The sequence below is a fragment of the Bombus fervidus genome, chromosome 5, assembly GCF_041682495.2.
Source record: "Bombus fervidus isolate BK054 chromosome 5, iyBomFerv1, whole genome shotgun sequence".
NCBI classification, from domain to species: Eukaryota; Metazoa; Arthropoda; class Insecta; order Hymenoptera; family Apidae; genus Bombus; species Bombus fervidus.
Window position 1 is genome coordinate 17,879,143 of NC_091521.1, and position 11,312 is coordinate 17,890,454.

General features: G+C 32.0%; 3 protein-coding genes across 6 annotated transcripts; 1 reads left to right on the forward strand and 2 right to left on the reverse strand.

Moving 5' to 3' along the window:
* Positions 1-251: 251 nt before the first annotated feature.
* Cnbp (CCHC-type zinc finger nucleic acid binding protein) lies at positions 252-5,155 on the reverse strand. Of its 3 annotated transcripts, none has more exons than XM_072004535.1 (3): positions 4,982-5,155; positions 3,591-3,844; positions 252-3,427 (listed from the first exon to the last, which is right to left on the reverse strand). In XM_072004535.1, the coding sequence occupies exons 2-3, from the start codon at positions 3,831-3,833 to the stop codon at positions 3,203-3,205; spliced, it is 468 nt and encodes a 155-aa protein (XP_071860636.1). In that variant the 5' UTR covers positions 3,834-3,844; positions 4,982-5,155; the 3' UTR covers positions 252-3,202. The 3 variants fall into 3 exon arrangements, with proteins under 3 accessions (XP_071860636.1, XP_071860638.1, XP_071860637.1); XM_072004537.1 differs by lacking the exon at positions 4,982-5,155 and adding an exon at positions 4,611-4,731; XM_072004536.1 differs by lacking the exon at positions 4,982-5,155 and adding an exon at positions 4,606-4,722.
* A 1,665-nt stretch (positions 5,156-6,820) lies between these two features.
* Positions 6,821-8,688, forward strand: Spf45 (splicing factor 45). Its single transcript, XM_072003895.1, has 4 exons — positions 6,821-7,177; positions 7,248-7,559; positions 7,650-8,081; positions 8,331-8,688. Exons 1-4 carry the CDS (start codon positions 7,061-7,063, stop codon positions 8,616-8,618), a joined length of 1,149 nt encoding a protein of 382 aa, XP_071859996.1. The 5' UTR covers positions 6,821-7,060; the 3' UTR covers positions 8,619-8,688.
* Positions 8,231-11,282, reverse strand: Alg2 (alpha-1,3/1,6-mannosyltransferase Alg2). Of its 2 annotated transcripts, none has more exons than XM_072003894.1 (3): positions 10,808-11,282; positions 10,412-10,734; positions 8,231-10,337 (listed from the first exon to the last, which is right to left on the reverse strand). In XM_072003894.1, exons 2-3 carry the CDS (start codon positions 10,652-10,654, stop codon positions 9,357-9,359), a joined length of 1,224 nt encoding a protein of 407 aa, XP_071859995.1. In that variant the 5' UTR covers positions 10,655-10,734; positions 10,808-11,282; the 3' UTR covers positions 8,231-9,356. The 2 variants fall into 2 exon arrangements, with proteins under 2 accessions (XP_071859995.1, XP_071859994.1); XM_072003893.1 differs by having other exon boundaries at positions 10,786-11,282.
* Positions 11,283-11,312: the final 30 nt, after the last annotated feature.

The following is an 11,312-nucleotide window of genomic DNA, read 5'->3' on the forward strand; positions in this document are numbered from 1 at the left end:
ACACTTAAAAAAATTTTTGTTTAGTAATATACACAAAGGATTAACGAACTGAAAAGGAAACTTATAGATTTACATTTTATTAATAAGTGATCTCGTCTTTCAACCGAAACATAAATAGTACATGAAGTACATATGTCCATATATCGTACTACACTTCCTTAGTCGTAGATTTAACAGTACCCCTCGAAATAATGGGTAAGTGGAATCATATGATAAGCATTATATAGGGAACAGAAAAGAAAAACAAGATCTCGTCTTTGCCTCTCCGTACACATTCTATTTCAAAAATTCAGTTTAAAAACATAACTTCAAATACTCCGCAATCCTTTATTACTTTGCAGCTTATTTTTTTTTCTTCCTCTTCATCCTCTTCTTCATCTTCTTCCTTTAAGTATTAATAGATTAATATAAGTCGAGCCGTGATTCGGCCGTACACGGATCGAATTAGTTCATACACTGTAACAGTCGTATTCTTTACAATATTCGTACGTAAGTCTTGTAGCAGAGACAAAAGCGCAGGTGCCCTATTCGCACTCTTTTTAATGCTCGTCTGAACCTCCGGTGCCACCAATGAACCCCACAACATCTAAATCGTATATCTTCAAAGTGTGTTTTCCCTTTCATCGACATCCTACATAGTAAGACATCGATTGTTTTCCTTTTTGTTTCTATTTTTCTTTTTACACAATATATTATATATATAGTATATATTATATATATATTATATATATTATATATCCGTGTGCATATACACATTGAAATGGTATAACATATCGGTTACAGAAACAAAGAACAAAATTACTTTCTTACACGGATTTTTACTCGGTCGTCCCTTTACAACTCATGTATCCAATGAAAGCACCAAAGATCCATTACGGTCCATTAGCGAAATACAATTTTTTTGATCCTCCAAATCTCGTCAGACGCACTAGTGCACTGATTACAACTACCAAAATCATGTATGAGATCGGTTTAAGTCCCGAACAGTTAAGTGTATAAAATGTTGCAGGACACCTCTACTACGCGATACATAACGCACAAGGCGCTTTTCTTTAGTTCCACCAAGTCAGGCACGCCTGGCTTCTGAACATTAATACACATTGTCGCTGCTGGTAAAAGCATCAATTTTCCTGTATACACGTAGTGCACGTGGCCATTTGTGGTTATCATCTACTGAATAATTTTAAAAAGAATATCCATTAAAAGTTGTACGGCTACCTGAACGGACGCGTGCACGACATGTTCACGCCAAATCTACCTAGACTAAACATAGATCCGTGAACGATCTTAATTTAAATTGAACCGTTCGTTCGGTAGAACGATTTTCAATCAAAATATTAGGGATTTAATCAATTTATATATCCCAACAACACTGCTCGCATTTATAAACACGGCATCACCGTTCTCGAATTTAACTGCAGTCTATTTCGTTTGTCATTAGACACGTTCATATTTTCTTTTATCACCTTCTTTCTTTTTTCATTTTTCTTTTTTTAGAAAAAATCTTGCATACTTTGTACTTGTAATAACATAATAGTCTGCTAGTACCATGTTCGGAAAGATATTTCCAAATCCGTAACATTTTCTTTTCTTTTCTTTTCTTTTCTTTTCTTTTTTATCACCTCATGATTTTCAGTAAATGTGCTCGACAAGAAAAAAAATTACTAGACAAATTGTATCTATAAAGTTTCGTTCTACAACTTATAAAAAAGATTAATTTAATACTTTATACATGAAAATATAATTTGTTCCTTTTTTTCTGTGATGTATAAATAAGAGAATCATCGGAATTAGTCACCAGCAACGACCAGAGTATATCTAGCTTTTTACAGTACAAAATACAGCTCCTGGCACATATGTATGTATATATGTATACACATATGCGCATATATATATATATACATATACCTAGTAACGAAATATTTCACCATATGTAAGGATATACTAAGGCAAAGTGCAACTGCATCCTTTGAAAGTTCATAACAATCACTGACAATATGAACAATGGTGACCACCTGCGTAACAATTATGATTGTACATACAAAATGTGCAAACTTGTATAGACCTCTGTGTTTATATGTATATATACATATATACGTTGTAATGATCATTGACGACCATACCGAGGTAATTGCATTCATTTTCGCTTAAAGAATCTGACATACGAAGCACATATATTTTGCCCTGTTTTATGAGAATCTAAGATGATACTTCAAGTATAACTGTATATAAACTCGTAAACACTGACAATCTTACAATTGTGCAACTTTTGTTGATGTCTGAAACTAGGTCTGTTATAAAATAATAATTCAACGATCCTCATTACATCCTTACACATTAAAAATTGGCGTTACTAAACCTTACTTATATGTATTCAGGGCCGGCATGTTCACTTCCTTTCCCATTACTTCTGAACTTTTTTTTCATCTTAACTCGAGTTGCTAGAGAGTTCGAGAGGGAGGACCGGATACAAGATGCGTGGATGTGAGAAAGGAACATAAATTTGATTTATTACAATTTTTTTCATAGTCATTATATATTCCTTTCTTGTGTCAAACGGCTATCCATTCATTTATAATTCAATGGACTGATAATATTTCCTCCCTCAATATGAATTACCAACAAATATCTCAAATTCCATCAGCTGAAGCTGACAAAATATGTCATAAATGCTGCACTTGAAAAATTTCTTTTATGAAATATATTAAGAATCCATACATCTTGCATCACAAAATAATACGCGTACGAGATAGTTTGAAGGTCAGGGGACAGAGGATTCATGTCTCTACTCTAATTCAATCGAATGTTTATAATATTATTACATCGTATAGTGTGTATTCATGTAATGCTGGATGTGTTCTATGTGTAAATGTACTTTGTGCGCGCGCACGCATGTATAGTGTAATGTAACAGCAATAAAATAAAAAAAATAAAAAAAAACAGAGACATCATAAGAAAAAACCCTTGCGAAGAGAACAACGACATGTAGAAGGGGAGGGAAACTAGGAATAAAATGGGCTTCCGGGAGTTGGGCATGGAGAGATGGAAATTCGAACGACTATGACAAAACTCATTTTTAGCAATTATACGCATCAACGAGACATACGTTCGCACATCCCTACCTAGCTACAATCCCCGGTAGTAGCGCGCGCGACGGTAAACGGCTTATCGTTAAGCGAGCGGCACGGATTCCGGTTATCTCCTACTTTCTGTCATCCTGATCACATTCACGGCTTAAATGACCAGGCTTGCCACAAGTATAGCATGCTTTTCCTCCGACTTCGGTGCAGTTACGAGCAAAATGACCTGTTTTATTACAATTATAGCAACTTTGCATTCCAAAGCGTCCAGAATCGTTACCACCTTCGGGGCAGCTACGCGCCATATGACCAGTCTTGTTGCAGTTGTAACAGCTCATTTCAGGCCCCTGTTAAAAGCATTCTAGGTTACAATATTATTTTATCGTTAATATACTGCATGAGATCTTGCAATATATTAATGTATGTAAAATAAACAAATGTGATGCTAAAAATTGATATAGTAAAATAAAAATATGAAAAGAAAGATAAAATTTGGAAAAGTATAGTAACCTGTTGACAGTCTTTTGCAATGTGCCCTACACCTTGGCAACGGTAGCAAAGGTCTTGATCTTCTTTACATTCTCGTGCAAAGTGTCCAAATTGGTTACACTTGTAGCACTTGTCACGACCACGGGCAAAGCCACCTTCTCGATCACGGCCACGGTCACCTCTACCTCCACCTCCACCACCTTGTGGACACTCCCGTGCATAGTGACCCATTCGGTTACATTTATAACAAGCACTTGAACTCATTTTCTATAAATCTACAACAAAAATTAAATAACATATTAACATACACACATGCATATGTATTGATATACTAAATTTTTTTTTTAATACATTAATAGTAAATTCAATTTTAAGTGATATATAAATTACATTACATATATAGATATGAGATGGCCATACACATATATGAGAAAATTATGTTGGTATTTAAATTAGAACGTATTACCCAGTCCAATATAATGCTAAAATATTACAATAAATAAGATATTAAAATATGATTTTACAATAGTTGTGGAATGTTTAAAACTTTGTTAAAGACTTTAAATTATTACATATTCACTAATGATCTAATAAACATCTATAATGCAAAAGTATATACTAATTAGACAATATATTGACATACATATCTTCCAAATATTATATGGAACGAAATGAAGAATAGAATGGGAAAAACAAGATACTAAAACTGTACCAGATTGCTAAAAAAAAGTTATAAAAGAGAAAAAGGCAAAAAAAATGGAGAAATATTTCAAAAATAGACGCTCTTTATCATAAATCTCGAAATATTAGGAAAATTATAATATACAATCGGCAAAGTATTCGGAAAAATACAATAAGCTATTTTAAATAACAATATAAAATGGCATCGTGTATCCAATCCATCCTAGGTACGAGTACGTAGAATACACGTGTTTGAGGGAAGCGTCGTGCACGCGGAAGCAGTTTCCTTGTTTAAAAAATACTAGGTAACACGACAACATTCTACCAGAAAAATAATATTCAAATCATTATGTACAAAACCCTGAGAAATCGCCGTCTATCGTACAACGTGGCTCTCTTGCCCCCACTTTGCAGTGGTGGTACGCAAGTACGCCACGGCGCGAAGATGGCATCCGAGACTGACGCCGTACTGCGCTTTTTTTGCCTGGCCAAAGAAAAGATCGTCGAGGGCGAGGTATACATATACGATCGTGCACAAAACCCGCCGTATCGTACGATGGAAAGAAATTTTCTCCGTGATGCGGCGAAACGAAATAAAATACTCATTTACTAGTAGAACGAAGAATTGAACCAACGAAGTCGAGGACCACGTGTGGAATCACAGAGAAAGAACCGCGGACCCGCTATCGCGACATATATTATTATTCTTTAGCGACGACATAGCGACTTACCTCCGGTGCTTGATGGAATCGCACAATAAATCCTCCTTTCGTTGGTCTTTACCGACACGTCAGGAACAATGGGTCCGCGGGAAGTACTGTTTTCCTGGGAAAACTCGAACCGATACTCAGCCGAATGACTGCGGCGACCATTGACTACGGGAAGGAAGATCAGCCAGCCAATCGTAGCTACGTTGCCCGCCAAACTCTGTTGCAACCATAGACATAAGAAACATAGACCACTGGTACCAAATAAAGAACATGATCCTCGTTGAAAAAGAGATAGAGATATTTAACATACTCTCTCTTTCTCTTTCTAACGGATACTTGCTCCGCCTATAGAAAAAGAAAGGTTGACTTCGCAATTTATTTCTATCTCTTTTTCAACAAGGTTCGTTTTCTTCGCATACTATCCGCGATCTATACTTCTTATATCTATGGTTACAACAATGGACGCCACTTCCCCTACTGCGGCTATCGCAACCAAGTTGAACAACAAAATTATTTATTTATTAATATTTTTACCGAAATTATCATTTTAGTTATCGCATAATGCGTTAATTATTTATTAAAATATATAGTTTTTCGTGCAAACATCGATCACCGACAAAATTGAAGAAGGCAAATATGACTTTCAGAATATCGCTGGTGATCAACCTCGACATCTATTGGTTCAATATCTTCGAAATTGCGTTGATAACTTATTTCAACCAATCGTCTAATGCAGCTGGAATACATCGAAATTACATTCAATTTGAAAAGAATTCATACTAAATGCGAACCTCTACGTCTTATTCAAAAATGATAAAATAAAATTGATTTTAAAAATAGAATTGTAGTTTTGATATCGTTGGTAGTATATCAAGTAAAAAATAAGTGGTCTGTAATAAAAGCAGATAATAATTTGTATGTATTAAACAATCAATGTTATATATATATATATATATGGCGATCATTATATATCCGTCGCTTATTGGAAGACGTGATTTATAAATTTCACATTTTATAATATGCACATAGAGTACTGAAGAAACATAAATACAAAATTTTAAGAATATATTAACACATTCTCTAATAATTGTTTCCAATAAATATCTCTTTATGTCATGTTTGTATAAAACTTAATAAAAAATATAATATTGATAGTTGTTAACTATAAGCAATAAATATATGTTATCCTAAATATTACATATTTAAAAATAAATTTGTTCATACAATAAAAATTAGAAAATTATGAGAATACAATATGTAAAACGTATTTTTTATTACATATTATGGTATATTTACTTATATAAGCCATTATTAAATAAGACAAATTATTATTTACGAAAACTATGTTTATAAATGATAAATAATGTTCAATGTAATTGTTTCATAGTAATTTTATTTATAAAATTAGTATCCGTAAAAAGTTATAACACTATACTTCAATATTGATACTCATTTACTTTGAAAAAATCAACTTAAAAGTGCACATTTAAAACGTGTCATTTTAATGTTTCTAACAAATATATTTTAAATTATTACCAACATTTGTTTGTTGGATATACATATATTCATACCGTTACCTTGTTTACTCTACTTTTTAGATCCTAATTTTTTTAATGTATGATAATAACCTACAAATATAACCTACAACTTTTCGGCTTTATCTCATTTTTATTTTTTGTCAACTCTCTCTTGAAGTTTGATTGTATTTGTACATATATGCCTAGTAAACAATTGCATGAGATTCGTGAAGGTGCTATGAATTATTAAGCTTTAATAATAACTTTGGAAATAAAAGTCGTATAAGATATTTTTTCTTAAAATTCGTTTATTCTGACTACGCATATATATGTGTGTTCTAGGAGAAGTAAGCACTATGTGAAATATTAAAATATTTGAAATATGTTGAATTTGTACAACTTTATAATTAAACAATAATTTTAATTGCAGAATTAAATAATATACATTTTAGAACTGTTTCAAATTGTATTTGTTTGGTACGCAAACGTTTGTTAGTACTTCAGTAATACTTGATAATTTTAGGTTAAGTGAAGTATGTTTTAATAAATACAGTCGTAATATATAAACATTAAATTAAAGACAATGTCTCTATACGACGATTTTGACAAACACAGAACATCGGAAAAAGTAGTTGGATGGTCATCTAGTATCAAATTATTACAATCTCAACTACAATTAAAAAAGGCTGCCACTACACAGGTATGTGATCTTCTATAACAATGACTGGATAATAGTAGTATTTAATATTATTGCTGTACCATATTTTTAGCCAAAACGCGAACAATATAGAAAAGCAACAGCAGTATTAGCACCTGTGATAGATTTAAAGTCAAAAGCCAATCGGAACACAGAAAGAGAAGATGATGGGCCACATAATAATCCACTCTCTTCTGGTACTGTTAGCAGTATTGGAGTAGGAGGTGAATTTGATTGGAATGTAATAAATGAATACGATCCTATGTGGCCTAATGAATATGATAAAGTTGTAAAGGAACTAAGAGATTTACGTGATAGAGAACACGATCAAGAGACTGAAATGCGCAAACGTAGACGAGACAATTCACGTTTTGAAGATACACAGGTAATACATTAAATTCACTATATGTATAATTGAGAAAAATAGAATGTGTGGTTCACATATTTTTACAAATAATGTGCATATTTGCTTCAGGCTTCCTCTGGGAATAGTACAATGATTCCCCCTGAAAGAGATGAGGAAAGAACTCCTACATCAAGAGGTATTGCCGGGGGAGCAGCTATAGCACCACCACCTTCCCTACAAGAATCTTCTGAGCTTCCACCTCCAACACCAAGACCACCAACTAGTATAGGTTATGCTACATCATCGGTAGCAGCAAAAATAATGGCTAAATATGGTTTCAAAGAAGGACAAGGACTTGGTAAAAAGGAACAGGGAATGTCTGTTGCTTTACAAGTAGAAAAAACTAGTAAACGAGGTGGAAGAATTGTTGGAGAAAGAGAACAACTTATGCCACCACCACCACCTGTTGCTGTTTCTCCACCTCCAACACAACAGCAAGTTGCACCTTTACAATCTTCGGAAGAACCTAGCATTACTGAAATAATGAAATCTCCGAGTAAGGTAAGAGGAAAATTAATTTCATTTGAGTCTTGTAGTATTAGTATTTGAGTATAGTATTTGAGATTCAAGTTTAATAATAATAATATTTTTACTTTGTGAAATTATAATTCTCATGAATTTTTAATTTTTATGTAAATTTGTGCATAAAGTATAGAAAAGTAAATATATTTTTCGTAAAATATACATGAAAATGAACACAATTTAACATATGTTAAAACATTTTCTATTACAAAATATATTATTAATTAGGTTGTATTATTACGTAATATGGTTGGTCCTGGAGAAGTGGATGATGATCTTGAACCTGAAGTTAAAGACGAATGTAATACGAAGTATGGCGATGTAGCGCGTGTTATTATTCATGAAGTAACAGAAGCTGCTCCAGAAGAAGCTGTTAGGATCTTCGTGGAATTTAAAAGAATAGAAAGTGCTATTAAAGCTGTAGTTGATTTAAATGGACGCTTTTTTGGTGGAAGACAAGTTAAAGCAGGTTTTTATTCCAGTGAAAAGCTTGATAGTTTACAATTAATGGACTAACTTCTTATTTTAAGATTTTATCTAATAAATACAACTTAAAAAATACAATAACATAAAATTAATATACTGATTATTATGTTGAAAACTATATAATATATTGCAGTTTTGTTGAAACATTCATGTTAAATAACATTATGAAACTTATGATTATTTAATTTAAAATTACATAATAGTCAATATATTGAGCAATTTTTCAATTTATATCCTGTTATAAACCTAATAGGTTGCAATTTATTTATATTTGTATATATAAACGGTTTTTAGATCTGCCCTAGACCATTGCTGTTGTTTTTCCAAATTTAATATAAATTGTGTACACAATAAATATAGATAATAAATAAAAAAAATTTATAATTCTTCATATATATTAGATAAAAATATTAATTACGCTTAAGTCTTCAATATTTTAAAATAAAAATTAATATTTTAAAATATTTTAAAAAGTGAATAATATGAAAAAAAGGAACATAACTTTTTTGTGATTTCACAAAATGAAACAATGACTATATTAGCAAATAATGTAGCAAATTATAATTCACACATTAAAAATTTGGTAATTAAGAAAATATTGCGATTGATACAATCAATATATTTTACTAAGAAATTTAAAGTCGTATAATATGATTCTCATTTCTTTGTTAATATTTTCTCATTAATTTACATCATAAAGAATATATAGTAAAATTGTAACAATTTAAATTTTTATCTGCTATGTATAAAAGTTCAATAATTACAATTTTACTTTACTTTCTTATTGTCAATTAAGTCTTCAATTGTTTTGTTCAATTGAGCACTAAATGCAGCATAACTGAAAGTTTCCATAAATCTAACTTTGCCTGCATCACCAAATTGCTGAACATATTCTGGATTTTTAATTAAATCAGCTATTTTCAGAGCAAATGCATCACCAGATAAATCAACCAAAAATCCAGTAATTCCAGAAACAACAGATTCTTTTGGACCACCAGAATTATGTGCAATTACTGGTTTACTCATGTACATTGCTTCAAGTGGTACAATACCAAAATGTTCATTTGGAGGCGTATATAATAAAACCATACAATGATATAAAATAGATACTTTATCAATATCTGAAGGAGAACGAAGAAATATTATTTTATCTGTAACATTTAGCTCATCAGCAAGACCTATTAATTCTAAATAATGTTCTACATTTTCTTCAACTCTTTTATCATATCCACCAGCCATAATTAAATATACTTTATTGTATTCTTCTTCTTTTAAGTACTTTTTGAGCTCTGATAGTGCTTCTATTGCTAGCCCCAAATTTTTTTTACGTTCATACCTGTTGATAGATAGTAATATAGTACTATTTGGTGGTAACCTTTTATCAAGTACTCTTTCTAAAGGTATTATTCGAGCTTTATCAAAATAGTCTGTATTGATAGAGGGATATAAAACCTCAGGTTCAATAGTTAATCTCTTAAAAGTATCCTTAAACACTGAACGTGTATATAGACTATTTACAAATATTTTATGTGCCATTCCAGTTGTTATTTCTTCCAGATAATTAAGGGGTATACGATACAATTGTTTACTAAGACCCTCTGGCTGTGAAAGTAATTGATCTGGATAATGACAATAAAAAATTATGTATGGAATTCGTAACCGAAGTATAGGGATGCATGCAGAAACTAGATCACAGAATACAATGTCTGGCCGATTTTCACAGAAAACGATGTAGCTAGCTGCATATATCTAGAAAAAAATACAATACAGTATGTGAAAATCATCTATACACATATGTCTTATTTCTTAAGAAATGAGCTCACCATACGAATATAAGCAAAAAGTGCAAAGAATCTACCCAAGATATGCCTGGGCAACCAACTTCCAACAACCGTAACAGGAATTGTTCCATCTTTTGTTTCAGAGAAACAATGTTCCGAATCGTGATGAGTTGTCACGAAATTAACCTCATAACCTTGTTTTTTTAAAGATAATGCAGCATCAACTACCAATCTTTCTGCTCCTCCTATGCCAAGATCCGGATGTAAAAATGTTACTCGTGTCATTTTTATCAATATAATGACATTAAAAATATTATTTGTTGTGGAAAATAGCAAAGTTCAATACTGTTCACGATACTACCGGCCTGTAACGTAATTAATAATAATAATAATAAACCCACGATGCAAGTACCTACAGGTTTCTTCCACTAAACATACCGGAGGAAGAAATATCAATTTCGTTCGACCGTTCGACCGTTTGACTGTTAGAGACGGAAATAAGTGGAGCCTACTTCTGACAGAATTTTTCTCATATGCATCGGCGATCTCCCTACTCTTGTCAGTCTCTGATCAGAGCATAGTACAACAGTACCTGATAGTACATATTTCTCACGAATAGTACATATTTCTTCGTATCTTTTCTTATACCACGGTTATAAAAATATTAATTGTTGCCCGCTATTTCGTCCGCATAAAACAGGGGGAAACTGATATGAATTTAATTTTGCGATTCTAAGCTTACTATCATTTATAATAGAAATCAATGTAGCAAATAGTATTCAAGAAATATTTGTAGGAAGTAACTATCAACAGTCGGCGAAACAAAGCGCAATCGTGCAATGAAAACCAAGCTGCTTTAATCTGATTTCGATTTAATCCGATAGCATTATGCTCATTTTTCGGTTCCCTGAGAAGTAATCGTAATAAAATATAGTTTATGTCT

Bases quoted from the DNA above. Each gene is read 5' to 3' on its own strand.
- Cnbp (XM_072004535.1), bottom strand. From the start codon at position 3,833: ATGAGTTCAAGTGCTTGTTATAAATGTAACCGAATGGGTCACTATGCA. The intron at 3,428-3,590 runs GTTACTATACTT...TGCTTTTAACAG, and splicing joins TTGCAAAAGACTGTCAACAG to GGGCCTGAAATGAGCTGTTA.
- Spf45 (XM_072003895.1), top strand. From the start codon at position 7,061: ATGTCTCTATACGACGATTTTGACAAACACAGAACATCGGAAAAAGTA. The intron at 7,178-7,247 runs GTATGTGATCTT...CCATATTTTTAG, and splicing joins AAAAGGCTGCCACTACACAG to CCAAAACGCGAACAATATAG. The intron at 7,560-7,649 runs GTAATACATTAA...TATTTGCTTCAG, and splicing joins CACGTTTTGAAGATACACAG to GCTTCCTCTGGGAATAGTAC.
- Alg2 (XM_072003894.1), bottom strand. From the start codon at position 10,654: ATGACACGAGTAACATTTTTACATCCGGATCTTGGCATAGGAGGAGCA. The intron at 10,338-10,411 runs GTGAGCTCATTT...ATTTTTTTCTAG, and splicing joins TTTTTGCTTATATTCGTATG to ATATATGCAGCTAGCTACAT.